Source organism: Pteropus medius, unplaced genomic scaffold (genome assembly GCF_902729225.1).
Source record: "Pteropus medius unplaced genomic scaffold, Ma_sr-lr_union100, whole genome shotgun sequence".
Lineage (NCBI taxonomy): Eukaryota > Metazoa > Chordata > Mammalia > Chiroptera > Pteropodidae > Pteropus > Pteropus medius.
Window position 1 is genome coordinate 7,089,044 of NW_024349796.1, and position 21,416 is coordinate 7,110,459.

The window sequence follows — 21,416 nt, forward strand, 5'->3', positions numbered from 1 at the left end:
AAACATATGTAAAACAGATAAAGGAAGATTCTTAAATATCAAAATATCTGATGGAAGAAACTCCATTTCATGAGTCTCTTAAGCGCTCAAAGAGAAATATATCATAGGAAGATTTATTTCACTTTTTTGCCTGAAGGAAAAGTGATTCGTAGGAAAACAGGTTTTGTAAATGCTAACAGCATACTACTGAGACGAGAAGCAAGCTGACAGCAGCAGGAGGAGATAACTCGTGACTGTTTGGAGCCTACACCATAGTAAATTTGCTATTTTTAGTATAGAGAGAAAGAGAATGATTTTTGATGCCGGATTTATTTTAATTTTAAAGACTGACCTAGTAGAATTTCTATGCAAACATGATATCTGGATATAAGGCTCTTCCCTAACACAGGTCATCTCTATTACCTTGTATGGAGCTAACGTTATCTTTCGAAATGTAACATGGTTAGTATGTAGATCCTGGTTTATCATGTATTTAACGCGTTGGTTCCAACATATTTTTAGAAATTCTATACTTCATTAAACTTCTGAGGCATTAAATGGCAAAAGTGGAAAGAATTTATTTCGATTCGATTTTCAAGAAGGTTTTTAACTCAACTGGATATAAATGAAGATGACAGTTTAAAATCAAGTTTGTTTAGTCAAGCACATTAAAGCTATTTATTTCTTTTTCCTTCATCATGAGGTTAGCTTAAAAACTTTTGCAACTGTTTTCATAAACATTAGTTTATTTGGAAGAGTAATCCCTAAAGTTGGTCAGGTCTTTTTTACACTGTATCTCTCCTGCAGCCAGACTGTTGATCTCCTCATGCAAGAGTCAGGATGTCGTTTAGAACATCCTTCTGCTACCAAATTCCGAAATCATGTCATGGAAGGAGACTGGGATAAGGTAAAGTAGGGCATATAGAGCTGTGTGACTGCTGCTAAAATTATATTTTTCATGTGCATTTTGTGACATTTCTGTTTTTCTCTTATACCAATTTTTGCAGGCAGAAAATGACCTGAATGAACTAAAGCCTTTAGTGCATTCTCCTCATGCTATTGTGGTAAGAGGCGCACTTGAAATCTCTCAAACGTTGTTGGGAATAATTGTGGTAAATACACTTTTGTTCTTAGTTTCACATTTATGCTTATTTTAGTAGGTTATTGATAACTCTAGGCTTCTGCCTCTTATAAAATATAAGGCCTAAAAATAATTAAATTTCATAGAATTAAATTTGTAAACTAGGTTGAGTGTTTATGATGTTATAAAGTTTGAGTTTTGTATTTTTAAAGTCATGTTTAGTGTGTCAATTGAAACTAATTCATAAGTTAAGCTACAAACCTATATTGAAAGATCAAAGCTCTCAACGCTATTAATAGGAGTTTTATATTTACAGAATCAAGGATAAATTATACTTTTATATTATTTAAAATACTGAATGCTGGTAAAGAATGTGTTTGGGTGTGTGTATATCTGTATAGCCTTAAGCAGCCGATACTTTATTTTTTTTAATATTTGAGAATTATAATTATTAAGTCAAACCAGTTTTGTTGGTGTGCTCACCATTTTCCATTCTTGCATTCCAGTTGTGTGAATTGACAGTGTCAAAGTTTTAACTTATCCCTGGTAGAGGATTTATATGTAAATTGATCGATGGGCTCTGCTTACAGGCCTTATTTCCCCGACAAGATCAATTTAGTAGTTTACCTGTTAGGCTTTTTTGTAAATCTTAATGAATCTTTTATACTGATAGGCTTTAATTCTTCAGTAAATGTTGGTGAGGGAGAGGAGAGGATAAGTTTTTTTCCTAAGTGCTTGTGATTGGAAACCATGGAGAATCAGCTGCTGGCTACTTGTTTTAACTTCTAGCTGATTCATTTGTTGTCAAAAGCAGTTTCCTGTCTGGTGGGGGAGGGAAAGAGGGTGAATAGGAAGTGAAGTAGGGAAACCAGCTGTTTGTTAAATATTAGTATTTAATGAATGTTACCTTTTGATTTTTTTAATTGGGTCAAATATTAATCTTTTGCCTTTGTCTATAAACCTAATAGAGTCTCCTGTTTTTGATTTTTGGGTTTTTTTTAAATCAATTTCAAAAGAGTTTTCAAATTCTTAATGTAATTTTATACAATAATATTGTAGAGAATGGACTTCAGGTGAATTAAAGGTACATACAAGCATGAACAAGTATGGATTCATTTAAATTAATGATCTAATGTATTATCTTTAGTAAATATTTAAAATACTAAAATTTTTAACTTAAAATTGAATCAGATGATTGATAATAAATTAACTCATGGAATAATCAACATCATAGTAAATTTTAAAAGAAAATGAAAACAAAATAAAAAATAGCTGTGTTCAAAAGGATTACAAATTTTCCACAGTCATTGTGTTTGGGGTTTAAAAAAAAACAAAACCTCAATATATTTTAATTGAGCAGTTTTTCATAAATTGTTAGCTGTGCCAAAATGGAAGGTGACCCTAAAATAAGGACAATTAAATGGCCCAAATAAGAATTGGGGTTCTTTTCCCATTGGACAAGTTAGCATTGCTTGTATGGTGACAGTAAAGATGATGGACTGTTTTAACATACAGGAGTGATTTCTTGGAGGACTGTTTTCCTTTTTTAAGCTTCACCCAAATGACATCTGTGATTCAGTAGTAAAAATTTGAATAGGTTCAGTTCCTTTTTTTTTTAATTTGCTTATAGTAATTTGAGACTTCTGTATTGGATTTAGATTATGACTATATCTCATTAGAAATCTTCATTAGAAGCAACGTGTAAACTGAAGAAAGGTAGTTGTAGATAATAAGGAGGAATCCTTTCTTTTTACAGCCTGTTCAGTCTATAGAACATTCTAGGATCTAATAAAAGATGAAGATTAAATCTCTGGCTGAGCCTCACGCCATCAAACTGTTTAGGTATTTATACAAAGAAAGGGGTTCAAATTTTATCTCACTTTAAGCATTGATGAATCAATTGCTTTTAAAGATTCAGTTCAGCATTTTTTTACCTTTCTAATTGTGTTTAGATTTACTCCTCTCCCCCACTACATCTCTAGAGGATAATCTAATGTAAGCATAAATTTGTAACAATACCTTAGAAGACAACTATTTGTTTTTTTAACATAATTATTTTAATTGTATACCCAGACACATTTGACGACTTTGTCTAGACTAAAATTGTATTTAACTTTTTAAACCTGAATGTTTTTATTGACCCAATCCACTCTTCCCCCACTCTAGCCTCCCTTTTAAAAAAATGGTTTCCAGTCAAATGATACCAGAAATAGCAAAATTTGCTCTGGATTTTCTGGAAGCTGAGCTCATGAATCAACATTTTTTAGCTTGGGTTCAGTTATGCTTAGCCATATCTGGGGAATTGGGGTGGGTATTGAGATCAGTAGCATAGCAAACTTTTATATGTCTAAAACTGTTCGATTATTTTTTAATATAAGAAAAATATACTTAAGTATTCAAATATTAACTTGATATACAAAAAATAACTAATATGTTTTAAAGTCCAGTAGAGAGGAGTTTTGAGAGCCACGTTTTAAATATTTCATTTCTCTTTTTCTCTGAGTCATGATTTAATTGATATAACTTGGTTATAACCTTATTCCAGAGTTAGTCAGAACCACTACCGAGTTAGCTAGACGGTTGTTGATAACCAGACTTCCTGTGCATCGTAGTTTCTGAGTTTTTCTTTCACACTGAGTTCAATGTAATTATGTGGGAAGAAAGGATAAAGCCATCCAAATATTGGGTAGGATGGGGGGGCAACAGCTGAATTTACCTTGTGAAACTATCTTTCAAGCTATTCTAGTCACTTACCAATTTCAAGTTTCTGTTAGATAGTAAAAGAGAGAAAGAAACACTGCTATGCCCGAAAATGCTACAAAATTATCAGAGACCAGAAATAATCTAAAAAATTAGGAGCTGGGGAAAGATAGTTTATTTTCTCTTCTTTTTTTTCTCTCTTTTTTTAAGAAGCTCATGGTCTTTTTCAAAAAATGTTAGTGAAGCCCTGTCCCCACTTCAGCAAACTTCAGTTTTGCCCGATTTTAAAAAATTTTTTTAGTAAATAATTAACAACATTTTTAACCCCCCAAAAGAAAGATATTTATTTTCTTGAAACCATATTTGCATTTTTGTGCCTTAAATTTTGGGAACTAAAATAGTTTTGCTCTCCATCCTTATCATGTACATCAAGTACTTGAACGGATTTTAAGGAGACTGTAATTTTCTGTCAAATCTCTAGCTGTGCTTGGCCAGCAGCACAGCATGTTAGTTGCCATGTATACCACCAAGATTTGATATCCGTTCGAGGATAGTCTTTGTCTTAATCTGGATAAAATGACTCATAGAGAAATGTTCTTGCACTGCTTTTAGAGCATTCCCTGTATACAGGAAAACGTGTTTATATTGGCTTCTCTCAGAGTTTTGCTCTGCCTCCCTCTTCTGTCCTGCCCTGCCTCTATCCCGTAGAAAGAGAATAACATGTTCTAGCAGGATCTTGGTGGGAAAATAAGGGGGAAATAGCGCTTGGGACACTGTCCCTACACACATTGGAATGGGGGAGGGGGGGTGCGTAGGATCTAATGATTGACACCTAATAAGTAAATGAAGGAGGATTTGCCCTGAATTAAAAAACAACTACTAAAGGAAAAGAAAAAAAGAGAAAAAAAAAAAACCAATTTTCCCCAAATTCCCAATTGCTAAGGAAATTTAGTGAAAAACTGAAATGTACATTCTGGCCAGTTCTATGTGGCATTTAAATGAAAAAGTTCTGTAACTAAATATGATTCTCAGGTTTGAATCAAAAACAGTATGTGAAATGAAACTTTTAACAGTTTATGGATAAATGGAAATACATGAACTCTTCATTTCATAAAGAGTTGAAGTTTTTTTCAGAAGATAAAATGGTGAGAATATCCAGAATTAACTTCAAATATAAAATCCTTTGATTTTTAGATTGTTTTGTTTTATTTAGTCTTTTGCTTTTGGTTTTTGTCACCTGATAGACTTCAAAGTACTTTTTTATTTGACATATAAAAGTAAAGTTACATGTACAGCAGCATACTTTTTAGGGCATTTTGGTAACTAATCTATTTCTGAAACATTCATTTAGTCAATCTAACCTAAAGTGTAAAATTTGGTAAGTGTAATTTTTCTGGAGTTATAGGAGCTTATCTCATAGTATGAAATTTTTTCTATCCTTTAGCTATAGGTTTAAGATGAGATTATTACCAGACGTAAGCAATGAATCTTACAAAAGATGCATTTAAATGTATGCCTAATAGATGTGAGAGAGTTTATTTTTATTTTCTCTAGAAATCATTTTTATAAGCTTATAGGTTATATCTTCTAAATACTCCCCAGTAGAAAACTTTATAGAGCAGTTAATTATTCTCTTTAATTCTGTAAACAAATGATAATTTCTCCACATCATTTTTTGAGAGCAGTATATTTTCATTGTTTTTAAAGTAAGCATTAACTGTTTTTTAAAGTAAGTAGATTTGAGATTTTTCCCACTATGTTTCTTGGAGTGTCTAAACATGACTAACATTTTATGTCTACTTAACTCTTCTACCTCCATCAGTTGGCTTGCTCAAACACCACAAGTAGCAAATGCGATGAAAGAGTACCCCCAAGCAGTGGTCCTTAATTAGGCTTAAAGTTTAAAAGAAATTCCAAGTTCGATATTCATATATATATCTTTTCTCTAGTAAAAAGCTGCTAGGATTATGGTGATCACTTTCAAGTGAAAAGTAAAGTAATAGAGTAACAGAACATTAAAAAGTATTAAAACCAAACACATTTCAGAAAAAGAAAAAAAAACAATGTAAAAGTGCTTCATAGTAAGCTGGAAATGATTTATCCTTTGAGGGAGAAAGAGCTGATAATAATTGTGCTTCACAGTTTAAATGCACCAGTGAGAAGATTGTCACCCATCCACAAACACAAACCTTCTATTGTAGGCATCCCTTTATTCCCTCCTAGAGAATGAGTCCGTCAGGCTTAGGCTTGTCCACTTTAGTACAGGACACTCACAGCTTTGCGCCCCAACCTGTAGTCCATTTGCTGGACAGCTCTTCTTTTTTTTTCTTTAGAATTTTATAAAGAGTTCATTTGAACCAAAAATGATAGCATATGTATGCCAGGAAGCAAAATCTCAAATCTTATTTTTGATAGGCCAGAATCTGACACTCAAAACATCTCATGGCTCTAGTTCTGCTTTCTGGTCCACTTAGTCTTTCACATTGCAGCTTTTAAATAATTCCTCCATTAACTGGATTTTCTGCAATATTTTTCAAGACCTGTTGCATAAAACCCCCTAGTGCCTTGTTATAAAAGTCAGGCTTTTTTAAAAAAGTAAATCTAGAATCTACTTGGAATAGTTTTAGATTTTCATACAAGAAATAAAATTCTAGGTGAATGTTTTGAGGACAGAATTCATTTTTCCCTATTTCGATGCCTTAGTCATTAATGATCTTATATAATTTGAAATTACTTGTTTAAAACAGTTTTATTAAGACGTGGAATTGAGCAAAGTTGTATTTAATCTACGACAACTCTATTAAACCAAATAATTTTGAGTCATATTAAAGCTTTATAAAAAGTTATTGTCGAAGGGCATAGTAGAATGGTTTCTACTGTTCCGTTTAGGCACAAACATTTTCTGAACCTTCCATCAACTTTTTTCCCCTGACTGCTGCTTTCTGTCATGTCAGAGGATGAAGTTTTTGCTGCTGCAGCAGAAGTACCTGGAATACCTGGAGGATGGCAAGGTCCTGGAGGCACTTCAGGTTCTACGCTGTGAATTGACGCCACTGAAATACAATACAGAGCGCATTCATGTTCTTAGTGGGTAAGGAAGCAATTTCTTAGACTCCAGGCTGATGGCAGAGTTGTTACTTTTATCAAGGTTTCTATTCCAAAGTTATGTTTTTTTAACATTTTCCTAAGATCTGAATATTGCTAAATTCTTAGATGATATTTGTCTGGATAAACACACATACGTGTACAAACTTTTTTTGTCATTCTAGGAAGCTTTTAAATTTAGAATAGAGAGATATTTAGATGGGTGAAAGGAAGAAGAAATATATATTGACAATAAAAGGCCATCTCATAATCTCTAAAAACCCTGTGCCAGAAAACCCTATGGCGAAATCTTCTATAAAAACAATAAGCAGTGAAGTGTTCAGTATTGATGCATCCAAACTTTTTTATGTATACTTATCATGTACCAGGTTCTTGATAAGCATTTCATATACAGTCTCATTTTATTTGCATGTTAATCCTTTAAAAGTCTTAGTGCGAAAAGGCTTGGTTCTGGACCTCCCTTCTATTCTGTCTACACGCTTTTCCTAGGCAATCTCATTCTGTATCGTGCCTTCATGTACCGTCTCTGTGCCAGTGGCTCTTAAATGTACCCTCTCATCTGAACTCTCAATGTATGTCTAATAGCCGACTTGACATTCTCCATTTGGTATCTAATCAGTGCCTCATAGTTATATTTTCAAAATAAAATTCTTGATTCCAGTTACCTCTCCACCACCACAGACCTGTTCCTCCTCTAGTTTTGCTCATCTCAGTAAATGGAAGGACCTTTTACCCACTTGTTCAGACAAAAAACATTTTTAAGTCTTTTAACTTTGACATGTATTGGCCTAACTCCAAAACATCCCAGATTTGTTCATTTCTCTCCGTCTCTACGATTTCTACCCTAGTTAAGCCATAAACACCTCTCCTTCTCTTAACAAAGCACATTTCACACAGCCACAGAAATATATAAGTAAACCATATATTAGCTGTTTCTCTCCCTTTCTTAAAACTTTCCGCTGGCTTTCCAGCACACTTAAAATCCAAAGTCTCTGCTCCAGTCCACAAGGGCCCTGATCCTTTCCCTTATTCGTTACTCTCTAGCAACACTAATGCTAAGGCATTTGTACTGCCTGTCCCTTTTATCTTAAACTCCTTTTCCCTAAGCTGGCTACTAGTTGCTCAGGTCCCAGCCCAAATATCCTTTTCTGAGACCACCCAACAGGCATTCTCTGTCACATCACTTTGTTTTTGACTTTTTTTCTTAATAGCATTTTTCACTATATGATATGGCCCAGCATCAAGAACAGTATCTCACACAATGAGTTTTCAAATACAAAAAGATAGACCCAAAAAGATACAGGGTTCATATTAGGGTTTTTGCAGATAAGGAAACTGAGCCTCATAGCAGAGGAGTGAAGTAAGCAGTCAAAAATAGAGTTAATAGATCAGGGAGCTAAGATTCAAGTCATTGGTCTTTACTCACCACTACATCTTGAAATAGTAAATTCTGCTGGATATCTTAATTTTGTACCTGACAAATTACCTTGTTCTGGTTACCTCTTACATAGGTGTCTGATTGCTGTATCACCTAAGTATCATTCACCTGATGAATATTTTTTCTGCTCTGGTAACCGCATATATAATATAATCATGTAGTTTTTATCCTGAACCGAACTTCATCAAGTTTATCCCTTGAATATTTCACATAAGGAAATGGTCCAGAGATGACAAGATGCAGAGTTGGCATCAGAACTCAGGGTTCTTTCTCAGTCCAGTGTTCTCAGTTATACCATGTGACTTGCCATAAACAGACATTCATTTAAAACGTTAAGGTATAATGTATATTTTCAAAAGGGCACAGAAGCACTTGTAGGTCACATTTGCAAAATTTAAAAGTAAACAATTTTCCATAAAATTTTTGATAAATTTTGCTCCCAAAGTTATATTAGAAAGCAGATATTTGCAATATCCAGCTTGTAAGGTGTTGTAAATCTTAATTACTCATTCTATTGGGGGGAGGGGAGTAATTCTCATCGGCTAAAACACTGTATACTAAATAGCAAGAGAGCAAGTAGTTCTGATAAGTAAAAGGCAGTTATATAGATGCTAAATGCAGTATGCTTTATGCAGTTAAGAAAAGGGAGGAGGTGGTACTCAGGTTAACTGAGAGGTTTCTGATACTTATATTATCATCTATTAAGCTCTATGTATATATCAGGTAGTAGACCAAGTATTTAATATACTCCATCTTATTTAAATCTCACTATGCTGTTTACTACCCTTTTTACAAGTGAGAAGAACAGATTTGTCTGAGAACAGAGTACCAGACAAAATAGCAGGAGAGTTACTTGCCAGGTCTAATCTCCATGTTTGAATAATGCCTTCACTTCTTTTACTTTTAAAGCCCGTTCTTCTGAGAAGAGCCAGAACCAGGTCAGGGTCACACTTCCAGCAGGGGGCCCTCATGTATTCTCCAGAACCCATGAACTTTAGCGTTTATGCCTCCTTCGGCACATATAGTGAGTAATAAAACAGTTCCCAAATTTTCTACTTTGGGATCGCAATACCTTTCACAGGATGACACAAGGATGGTTATCCAATTATACCATTTCTTGAGTGACGTTAATGATAAACTCTTAAAGGTATGTTGTTTTTGTTTAATTAACTTAGTATAAATATCTTTGAAGGGTTTTTTTTTTTGAGTTTTGTTTTACTATAGAGAAGCAGTTAAGTTAGCATAGTGGTTAAGAGCAGGTTCTGTAGCTGGAATGCCTGGGTTCATAGTCCTACTTTGTCTCTTAACTTAACCCTAAGCTAGTTACTTAAGCTTTCTGTGCCTTGGTTTCCTCATTTATCAAACTAGAATAATAGTGCATACTTCATACAGGATTGTAATGAACATTAAGTGAAGTAATAGATGTTGACAGCTTAGAACAGCCTGGCAATAAGAGCTCCATATAGATACTGATATATAATAATGAATATAAGAATATATTCTATTAAGAGATAAAATATATAACAATATATATTTAGTTATTTCTTTTATATTTTAGTAATTATATCCAGGTACCAGGTTGTATTAATGAATTGGGTCCACTCTAGAAATTTTTTCTTGATGTATCTTAGTAAGAACTAGATATCCCAAGTATAATCAGCAGTTTTCAACTATGTTTAATCCAGAGAAAAGGGTTTGATATTTGGTTCTTTCTGTGTCATATTTATAGGTATCTGATGTGTAGCCATGCAGAAGACCTGCGTGCAAAAGCAGAATGGGAAGGCAAAGGAACAGCTTCCCGATCCAAACTATTGGACAAACTTCAGAGTAAGAGTCTTAATTTTTAGTGTTTCTGTGTTTTCTCTTAGATTAGACATTAGGAAACAGTTAGGAAGACTTGGGTCTAGTCTTACTTAGTGGGTATTTAGAGGAGGGGACAGCGAAGCCATTAAGAGACCCCTTAAACCAGAGCTTTCAAACTCTGCCATGGAGCCTTGAGAAGCTAACCTCGGAAGTCAGTGGAAGGGTGCTGGTCCCAGAGCACTTCTCCTTCCATTTGTTTTATGTAGTGATGCTACCCTTAAGATTTTGCTTGGGTTGAAAGTGCTTTGGTTAGAGGGAAAATATGTAAACCACAGCTTTAAACCATGAGCGTTTTAAATATTTCGTTGATTTCAGTATTAAGGCCCAGATTTCTTACTCTTCCCCCAACTATGTTCTATAAGTTCCAAGTTAGAAGAAGGGTTTTATTTTTGCCACATCTTTTTCATCAAAAGATTGTCTTTTTTCCCCTCTGATTAAATCATGTTCTGTATATATTTCATGTTTTCATGTTGAGGTGGGAATGGAGATCCTAACAATCAGAAAACCATGTGTTTGGGGGAGGGATAAGGCATTAAAGGAACAGGATAGATTGGTATCAATATCAAAACACCAGTTATTCCCTGAATTTTGCACAGTATCCTTGGCATTAGAAGCAATTTGGTGGGGCCTGGAATTTGACTTATATCAGCCTTTTGGCTTGCTCTTTGTGAAATGGAGATTTTTCTTACACTTTTAATGGTGCGTAATTTCCCTTTCTTACACAGTCATTTTTAGATGTTCTTTTTATTGTCACTGCCTTTTTATTTATTTTATTTGTTTTTGTTTGTTTGTTAGAAAGTTCACATACAAATTAAAGCCTTCCTGTTCAAGTGCATTCCATTTTAGTGGCAACAGATATTCCTAAAGCCCACATGTTATATCACCCAGACTGTTCTACATAAGGGACACAGTGTTATTAGGGTAGGGCACGTGCAGTAGCAGATGAGCAAATGTCTTTTAAATAAAAGTTTATACTGTTTTGTTTTTTATTTTAATTTTTCTTTTTTTAAAACTGTCTTCTATTAAAGCGTATTTACCGCCGTCAGTGATGCTCCCCCCACGGCGTTTACAGACTCTCCTCCGGCAGGCGGTGGAGCTGCAAAGAGATCGGTGCCTCTATCACAACACCAAACTCGATAATAACCTGGATTCTGTGTCTCTCCTTATAGACCATGTTTGCAGTAGGTAAGAGGACAACTTCCTAAATTCTGAAGTAGGCTGACATTTTACAGTCTCGGTATGGACTTTATTAAAATGTTTTTTTTTTTTTTAAGAGTTTTATCCTGTGGCTATAAAACAATTCATGTCTGATTTAGCATTTGTTCACGACTAAAACTAGGACTATCGAAGTTGAAAATTAAGAGAAATTTATGTGTGTTTATGTAGTAAACCACACCATGAGAACTGAAACTGGAAAGCCTATTTTTCCTTTTCTTGTCTATGGGTTTGGTTGGTCATTTTCTGTATCTGGTCATTTTTTTAAGGACTTGTACGTAATATTGTGTGAGAACGCTAGTGACCCAAGTGTTTGCTGTCTTTGGATGCCAGAGATCACTCTAGTAACTCTTTTCTGGACGTTATATCTATTTTAACTATGGCCCAGATAATTTTCTGCCCATAAAGATCATGGAAATATTTTTTTCCTAATGATAGTTCTGCTTTTCAGTAGGAGATAGCCTCTAAACTAAAATTGGTTGGAATAACAGGTATTAACTTTCTGGTTTGGATTTTGTTATTATAGTTAACCCATGCACATAATTTAACTTGTAAGAAGTCAGGCTTCACTTTTGATGTTAGGAATATTTTGAGTAAAATGTCCGTACTATTTTCATAATCTCCAAAATTATAGCAGAGCTTTCATTTATAAGATACTGAAAAACAAATTGTGAAATCTTTCGAACTCCAGTAACGAAATGATTTGGATCTGGTGAACCAAATAAGAACAGCTGCTGTACATGTGGTCAATTTCTTTTGCCAAACATCCTCAAAGAACTACTGAAAAGAGCATGAATAGGAAAGACAAAAGTATATAAGTCTGAGGGTTTAAAATGAGTAAAAGCAATGGGCAAATATACCTGGGACAAATTACAACTTCTAGATGAAAACTATTTTAAAATAATAAAATTAATGTTAAAACTTACATAGTTTTACATTTTCAAGTAAATTGTAATTCAGCATCCAAGAGAAAGAGAAAGATGTTTCAATTCCCGCAGACTCTAATTTTGCAGTTTCAATTATTTTTTTGAAAAATAACATAAGGTAGGCACTTGGGGAAGAGTATATTTTTAGAAGTTAGTTTTGGACTCTGCTCCTAAAAAAAAAAAAAAAAAAAGGAACCTCTTAATAACTATCAAAATTATACATGCACTGTGATTTAAGATAATTTTTTAGGTGTGCATAAACTATTTTCATATGTAGTTGAGTTGTTACTTCACCCTCCCCAATTGCCATAAAAATAATAATTATTTGAGCTGTTGGCCTTACATTACAAGTGGTATTTATCTTCAAGTATTGGGTAATTACTTGGTGCATGTCTTAAATGTTCTCAAAGAAAGTGATTGGAGATCCTTTTCCTTTATCCCTTTGTACTCTTTAACATTGTTCTTTGACTTGCTTATGAGAATTTTTAAGTCTTTTCATTTGAATTGAATAGAGATAGGAGGAGATAATAGATTAAAGTGTATATGGTTTCTATTTCATAGCTTCTCTAGGGAATTTAAGACTAGTGTGAAAATTAAGGCAGTTGTGAACCGCAATCTTTTTTTTTTTTTTTTTTTTTTTGATTCTTAAATTTGTTGCTGGTGGAATACACTGAAAGGTATATTTATGGTAGGCTGTGGTTCAGGAGGTGTCAGTAGGTTAAGAGCTTGTCTCCTTGTGTGGAAACTAAAATCTATGAGAATGTGACCTACATTTTTTTAAGTGTTTTAACTTTTATACCAATATCTTTGATAGTAAATGATAGAAAATATGTAGACTGACTTTTCCCAACCCTCAGATCAAGAATCAGGCTCCTGTAAACCTGTGCAGAAAGCACCCTGGTTTTACATGAGATGAGAGAGTTCTCACTCTTCAGATAACCATTGATGGGAAAGCCTTCTCTACATTACCCAATACAGTTTAAAAACAAATCTTTGACTTGATGTTCCTCCTAGTTATCACCCCTCCCACCTCTGCTCTAGAGTCAACTCCTTAAGAGTTGCCTACCATCCTGCGCGTTCACAGTTCCCACATCCTTCCTTCTTTGCTCTTCGGACCTCCAAGTGTTGGGGCTTGTGCAGCCAGTGCGACCCCAGGACCATTGCGGGTGCTGGTGAGGAAGGGCATCTTTATTAAATCCAGTGGCCGCTCTCCAGCCTGTATCTTGACCCTTCTATGTAGCAGTTGACTCCTTTGCCTTGAAATTTTTCCTTTGGGATCTAAAACATTCTCGACTCTTGGCTTTACTCCTGGCTGCACCTTTGGCTCCTTCTCTTTGCCTATCCCTTTAATAAGTGTATGTTCCAGATTTATGTTTCTTTTTTTCATCCTTTTCTCTTCCTTTAGGTTATACTTCCGTGGATCTAATGACTCCTAGGTCTGGGCTAGAGCTGTAGAATTTATTTCCCAAGCCTTAGACCTTAATACAACAATGAGGGTTTGTTCAAGTACCTTAAATGCAACATGTCAAGAATAAAACTTCCCTCTCCTCTCTCCTCTCCCTGCAAAGTCTGCTTTTCCTCTTGAACTCGCTGTCTCAGTGAGAGGTTACTATCTACTCAGTTTCTTCAGGCCAGAAAACCAGGAGTCAGCCTTGACTTAGCACTCTCAAGTTAGATTTTAAAGACACTAAGCGGGAGATACCAGGCATTAAGTCAGTAGATAAATGTTTAGAGTTCTCTTTATTGCTGAACTGGGAAAATAGAACCTGAATTTGATTTAATTCCTAGTATTTCGCACTCATCTAGAGGTCTTCAAAAGAAAAATTGGTATTGTTTATTATCTGCTTTACTCACTTTTAGAAACTAAATTTTAGCATTGAACCTGGAAGACTGTCTTCAGAAGTTAAATCTTAGCATTGAAATTAAATACCAGCTTTTCCTTGTTCTCTCTGGAGAATGGAGAATTAATTATGCTTAAGTGAACTATAATTTTTTTTTAAATCCTGATCAGCACTGAAGAGTTTTCCTTAGGTTGTATATAATGTCTATTTTTCACTGTTAATATATACATATTTTTGGTTAAATTTGACCAGCAAGGAACAGGGATTTTTTCTTTAATGATTTTTGCGGAGTTTTTTTCAACAGCAACCAATGGAAGAATGTTTCCACAGGTAGCTTTGTAAATATTAGTTTTTTAGGAAAGGATTATTACAAAATATTTTAGAGACTTAAAATATTAAGATTCAGTTTGATTCACATGATTAAAATGCTACATTTTATTTAGTTTTATTTGGGAAGCTAATGATATTTTTAACACTATCTTAAGTTTTAAATTTAGTTGAAAAACAAAGACAAGTAAACTATCACTTGTTTACATCTAGAATTAGGCTTTTAAAAAACTGTGGACTGTTAGTCTTTTTCAAAGATTATTTACATAATGATTAAATGACAATTTAAATACGTAAGTGACATTCGGATACAACCGATTGTCCGTAGATTGATTGGTTTATGTCCTATAATTTTGATTATGAATCAGTCCTTTTTGAAGGACATCTGCTGCTCTGATTTTAGATGTATCTTTCATGATCAGCTATAGCTATAAAATGTTCCTCACTGAATAAATGGCATCACTATTGATTATTACCCATAGGATGGGAGAAAACCATTTTTGATATAGAAAGTACTTATTTGATTGGAATTTTATTCAGTGATGTCTTAAAATATTATTTAAAAATGACATTTGGAAAGAAAACTGGCCTTGGGGTCAGCCATAGGTTTAAATCCTAGTTCAATTATTTCTCAGTTTATATCTAATAAGTTATTTGCCCTCTCCAAGCCTTATGAAAATGGAGATGTAACTTCTCTCACAGAGTAGTTTTGAGAATTAGCATTACTGTATATTAAGCAAATAGCACAGTGCTTGGCATCTAGTAAGAGCTTAATGAATGTTAACTGGTATTGATTATGTTTCAGTTCACATATAGAATATAGTTTAATATTAAGTAATTTATAGTTAGACAATCTGAAAGTTTAAAGTAGCTTCCAAATAGTGACTGCCAAGGTAGATTGATTGCCATGTGTGCCAGGTAAAGAATGTTAATTTATTTTTGAAGATGTACTACCTATCAGGCTAGTGAATTGACAACATATATATTTTAAATTATTGATTAGTTCAGGAAAAAAATAGGGAAGACCATTTGCAAAACAGACTTAAAATGTTTATCCGTTAAAGTGCTATCCTATCCAAACAGTAGCCACTAATTACGTGACCGTTTAAATTTAAATGTAAAGTAATTCAAAGTAAAATTAAATTTAAAAATCAAGTCCCTCAAGTGTACTAACCACATATTAAATACTCAATAGCCATGTGTGGCTAGGACCACCAGATTGGGCAGTGCAGGTATATAACATCTCATTATCACAGAAAGTTCCGTTAGACGGTGCTGATGTAGAAATTGGAAAAGGAGAGAATGTTTTTTAAAAGTAAGTGTTTAATGAGAATAGTCAATCTTAGGATAACTTTTTCCTCTTTAATTTGGTAACGTTAATCATAGAATTCTTTGTCCCTAATATACAATAACAGCTGCCACTTAGGAAGTACTAGCTAAGTGTAAGATTCAGTCTGAATACCTTACATTCTTTATTTCATGCTTTTATTTCATCTTTGTATAGAGTTCTGTAAATACTCCGAGGCTCAGAGGAGCTAAATGACTTGCCAGAGACATTAAAGCTTGTGCCCCAGACTCATCTGGCTGAAGTGCCTCTTCTCTTTTTGTTATGCCAAGTTGCTTTTATGTAAATGAAAATGTACATTATTCATTCTAAAACAACCTGACGCCAGTCAACTTACACAAACATGAAGCCCTGAATATTAATTGTTATTTATATGAATTGACTTATTTAGACCAAAAAAATTTGTGGTGGATACTTCATCTCTCTTTTACTCTTGAGAAGGTGGGGGGGATATTATAATAAATTGTAAATTGAAGTATATTTTAGATTACCGATTTCCCCTAAGATTGTCTATTCTAATGTTACAGTATTTTCTTTTTTAACATACCAATGTAAACTTGATTCTTAAGATTTACAAATGCGTTTATATCTGATTTTTTAAGTTTTTGATCTTCAAAAGAGTTTTGTCAGTTGTTTAATCTTTTTCATTATGATTAATCTATTTTGAAATAATAATAATTTGTGGACTTCTTTGTTTTAGGAGGCAGTTCCCATGTTATACTCAGCAGATACTTACGGAGCATTGCAATGAAGTCTGGTTCTGTAAATTCTCTAATGATGGCACTAAACTAGCAACAGGATCAAAAGATACAACAGTTATCATATGGCAAGTTGATCCGGTATGTACTCCAATCTGAGTGTTTAGATTGCAAAAAGAGGTCATTTTTAATCTAATTGATTGAGTACACATTTTTTAACTATACACACATGAATAGTTTTTCCGAGAGCATTTTTTCGTTGTCTCTGTCTTGTCTTCTTTCTGTGTTGTCTAGATAATATTATAAATATTATCAAAATTGTTGAGTGTTATGTGCTAGTGATTTTACTAAGTCTCTGTGTACATATCTACTTTACTCTGAATAACTGTGCAAGATACTAACAATCTCCTTTTTTTAAAAAAGAGGAAACTGACACAGAAGTTAAATGCCCAGGCTCTCACAGCTAGTAAATGGCAATCTTACTCAAAACCAGGAACATTTTGACCCCAGACCTGGTGTTCTTAATGTCTCTGCCAATTTGTATCTTTATTAATACTTGATTTACGGATTAATACAATGTCCATTCTTTCATGAGTTAGAAAAGACTCATTACCATTTGCCTTCTGAAACCCTTCTTTGTCTTGTGTAATTTGTGGAACTTCTGTCAAACACCCTCCCGCTTTCATTCCCCCGTGATGCATATGAAAAGTATTATATTCTGCATTTAAAAGTCTAAGTCCTCTCTAAAATAACATTTGTCTTTGTTTATAACCAGGTGACGTACAGATTTGTAGAAATAAGTATTTCCATTTCAACCAATTAAACCTTTATCAGGCAGTCAAAGAAGTACGTAACTCCAAATAAGTTGAGATATTTTTGTTTTAGGAACCCTTCACCTAAAATCAAAAGAGAATAACCTTATTTTAAAATTTAGATTATAGTGTGATATTAGCCTAGGATAAAGTTTGGGACTCCTATGTTGAAAAAAATGGCGAAATGGATCCATATAGAAGGAAATATTTTAAGAATAGAATCAGATTTGAGAGCATATGTCACTTTTATGTACCTTCAATATACTATGAATGAAAAAAGATAAATAAGATCTATTATTTGCCTCTACCTTTTTTTGTGTCATATACTTCTCTAGCAGTCTGATGACCCTACGTGCGCCTCCTCAGAGTAAATACATTAAACCAAAACACATAGGAAGCCCAAGTATGTATTATATATTTATCCAATTGCATTGAAATATAGTTATCAAAATAGTACAGATAAGTGTGATAATACATTGGTTTTTTAGTAGCACATTAAATAACAAATTCTAGCAGCAGATTTAATAACTACCAGAATTTTGAAGTAGTGATGAGCATAAATATTTTGAGATATGCAACAACTGTAATATGATATGAAAATATTTGAGATATTTATTAACGGTCACCCAGTACTAACTAATATAATACCTACTATATTATATTAATATGCCTAATATATTACCTAATACTACCTTGTTAATTGCCTACGTTCAAAATTGAAGGAAATACTGGATTTCAGCCCATGGTTTGTGAAAATAAAGGTGTGTGTTTTTCCCATTTAAGTTCAAGGATCTCTGCTTCTATCCCTGGTTGACTCCTTGTAGATCTCAGGTTAAGAACTCCTGTGAAAGGAATGTAGAGTTTAGAAAGGGAAATCAAACGCACTGAAGTAAGTATCATACACTGTACATAAGGTGTTATGAAAGCAGAGTGGAACTTCACAGAGTAGGACCTCGTTTGAGCCTTGCGACGCATAACACAGGAGACGAGAACGGCATCCTAGAAAGAGAGGGACCTTCCTTTCCCTTCCCCCAGCCCCAAATAAGAGAATAGGATGAATAGTAAGGTTAGAAAAAATAGTTTGGGATCCAGTCATGGCCTCCGAATACTACTCTAAGGAGTTGTAATTTAATTTAGCAGTTATTTGCAAGATGTCTGAAAAGCAGCAACATCAAAACTCTGCTTAATTGTGTTTTTTTCTAGCAGCAGCGTATGCTAGTTTCTTTTGTTTAGCAAGTATTTATTGAGCACCTGCTGTGTAACAGACCTTTTGCTAGAGAGAAACATCCTGAGCTTATGATAATACAGGGTAATTGTTCCTTAATGGGCACTACAGGAGCTCAAAGAAAAGATCTGTACTGGAACTGGAAAGCAAGAGAAGGTAAGACAGGTCATCTGAGGTGAAGGAGTAAATAATTATTTAAGCAAAACTAGTTACAACTGACCCTTGGGTGAAAGAAAACATGTCTGGACATTTAGGCGGTTTTGGGAAAGAGGTTTTGTAGAGTAGGAGATGAGGTACTAAGATCAAGGAAGGTCTTATATACTTTGCTAAGGAATTTAGACTTTTATGCAAGTGTTTCCCAGAGTATTTTTTGTCAGAATACTGGTTAGGCAGCATGTTGATAAATGTTACATATAAAAGGCTTTTGTAGCAGCCAGGCTTGGGAAATGCAGACTTAATGCTTACATTCCAATCTGAGATAAAGTGGATTTTAGTTTGGTATGATGGTTATTTTGTTATGTCAAATACTATTTGAAAAACTTGCAGGAAAGTGGGTGATGTTTTTGCATATGTATTGCGTGTCTCTTTTTTAATGGGTAGAAAAAGAGCCTTAAGATTCCAGTCGATGTGGTTCCATGATATAGTTTCCTTCATCGGGTTTCGTTACCTTTGCCCCAAAGACAAGAATTTTGCTCATATTCTTGGTCAGAATCCAAACAAAGTTAAGTGGTTTCCATGAACATGGTATTTCTACTTTGAATACGTTAGTATAGAGACACTGCTTGTGAGGGTATAGCTAGCATTGATGTCCTCATTTTTTTTTTCAACTTTTATCTTTTACAAGATTATTTTTTATTAATGAAAATGAAACAATTAGTTTTTGAGTTAAATACTTTTAAAGTAGTTTGTCATCAGTTTAAAAGCAAATCTTTGTGTAAATCAGAAGCACCACGATGAGCGAAAGTTTGGTTCTGGAAGATCTTGAGCTAATCCTAGAGACTTGACTTATTATACATGCCACTTTGACCTGACGAGACTATAATCTAATATAAATTCCTCATGCATATTATATCCCCCTCTCAAAGTATCAGAAGTAGTTGCATTAACTGTTTAATTTTGTCAAAACATGGCAATTTGGACTAAATAATTGCATGAGTGATTAATTTAGGGTCCAATGAAGAGACAAAATTCAGTAAACACATCCATTTCTCAGTGACAATTTTGGAGAAAAAAAAAATTCCCAGCCTAGTTTTTATCATATTGGTTCCAGACCTTTTTCTTCTTATAAGCCACACCACTGGAATTTCCCCTAGGCTCAAAACAGGTCTCAAGAAGTCTTTAGACCAAAGTCTAAAATTTAATTTATAATTTTTTTCCCCACCTCTGGCCAAATTCCTGCTTCCTCTTTTCCCTGTCCACATCCATCCATACGTATCCCCTAAAACAGAAATTTAGAGGTTGCCTTTGAACATATTTTGTCTCATTCTTTCATGTCAGTGTTACGTCCCAAGTATATTTTAATCTGACCTCTTCCAGTTGTGACTGTTAGTTTAAAACCTCACTTCTTGTCATAATTATGGCTGTTGGGTTGGCTCATTAAGGGTGTCCTTAGCCCCTTTCTTCGTTCTTATCTTCCACGTTGTTGTATGAGTTTTCTTCCTAAAGCCAAATATTATATATTCCCCAGCTTAAAAATCTTAAGCGGCTCTTCATTCACAGTGAAATTTAACCCCTTAGCCTAAATTAAGATGTCCACTTTTTCTGCCTTGCCACTTCCCACTTCCATGTTGCACTCTGAAGTTCATCTTGCACAGCTCAAGTATCTGCTTCAGAGCCAGGCCGCCCAGGTTCACATCCCCACTTATAAACAGAGGCAAGTTTCTCACTTTTCTAAACCTTCATCTCCTTCTGTGTAATATGAGAGAGTAGAATAATACTTAGCTTTAGGTTTATGAGGATTAAATGAGATGTATAAAACATTCAGAACAGGCAAATCTGTAGAGAAGACAGTGGTTGCCAGGGGCTATAGGGAAAGAGGGTGGGTAATAACTACTGATGTGGATGGGGTTTCCTTTTGGAGTGACGGAGATGTTGTAAAATTAGATAGTGGTGATGGTTGTAAAGTTTGTGAATGTACTAAAAGTCACTGAAGTTGTATACTTTAAAAGGGTTAATTTCATGGCATATAAATTATATCTCAGTAAAACCGTTTAACCCTTTTACCGTTAAGGGGAAAAAGTGCAGCTCGCTGCCAGCATTAATTTAACATCACGTGTAGGAATGCTACGTTTTTTAGGATTTGACATTTTCACCGATCAAGAATTACTATATTCTGTAAATGGAAATACTCCTACTAAAAACAGAACGCTATAAATAGAATGTCGTTTGTTTCCAAAGACTATCAATATATACCACAGCAATGCGAAAATAATAATAAAAGCAAGATACCTCTTAGCAAACTTTGAGGATGAGGTTAGGACTGTAATCCATGAGTGATCTTGGGGTATAGGCTGCAGCCGCAGGCGCCGCCAGCGAGTATTCTTGGGGCAAATGGGAAATGGGTTAGAAAAATAAGTAAGAGGTAGTTCTTACTACACCTGCCTTTTCAGTTTTCAGTTTTCAGTTTCCTTGACAGCCTCGCAAGAACATAGTCTGCGTCATCTTTGTGTTTTTGTCTAGCACACATGCCTTGTGTACATAAATGCTTATTAGATGTCACAGCATTGACAAGTCTTTATGAAGCAAGCTGTTAGAGCTTTGGTTGGGGGGAAATTTGGTGAAATCATGAACGCTTCCTCAGAGAACATCTTTGCAGCCATTTAAGTTATGTCAAAAAAAAAAAACAGTGACTTGAGAGATGG

General features: G+C 34.3%; 1 protein-coding gene across 3 annotated transcripts in view; it reads left to right on the forward strand.

Moving 5' to 3' along the window:
• Positions 1 to 21,416, forward strand: part of WDR26 (WD repeat domain 26) — a 39,943-nt gene that overhangs the window by 1,805 nt on the left and 16,722 nt on the right. For 2 of the 3 annotated variants that reach the window (XM_039883317.1, XM_039883316.1), the window contains exons 2-7: positions 787 to 886; positions 987 to 1,091; positions 6,715 to 6,851; positions 10,033 to 10,130; positions 11,195 to 11,351; positions 16,521 to 16,659. In XM_039883317.1, coding sequence (XP_039739251.1) covers positions 787 to 886; positions 987 to 1,091; positions 6,715 to 6,851; positions 10,033 to 10,130; positions 11,195 to 11,351; positions 16,521 to 16,659 — 736 coding nt within the window. The remainder of the gene's footprint in view (positions 1 to 786; positions 887 to 986; positions 1,092 to 6,714; positions 6,852 to 10,032; positions 10,131 to 11,194; positions 11,352 to 16,520; positions 16,660 to 21,416) is intronic. The other variant, XM_039883315.1, reaches the window with a different exon arrangement.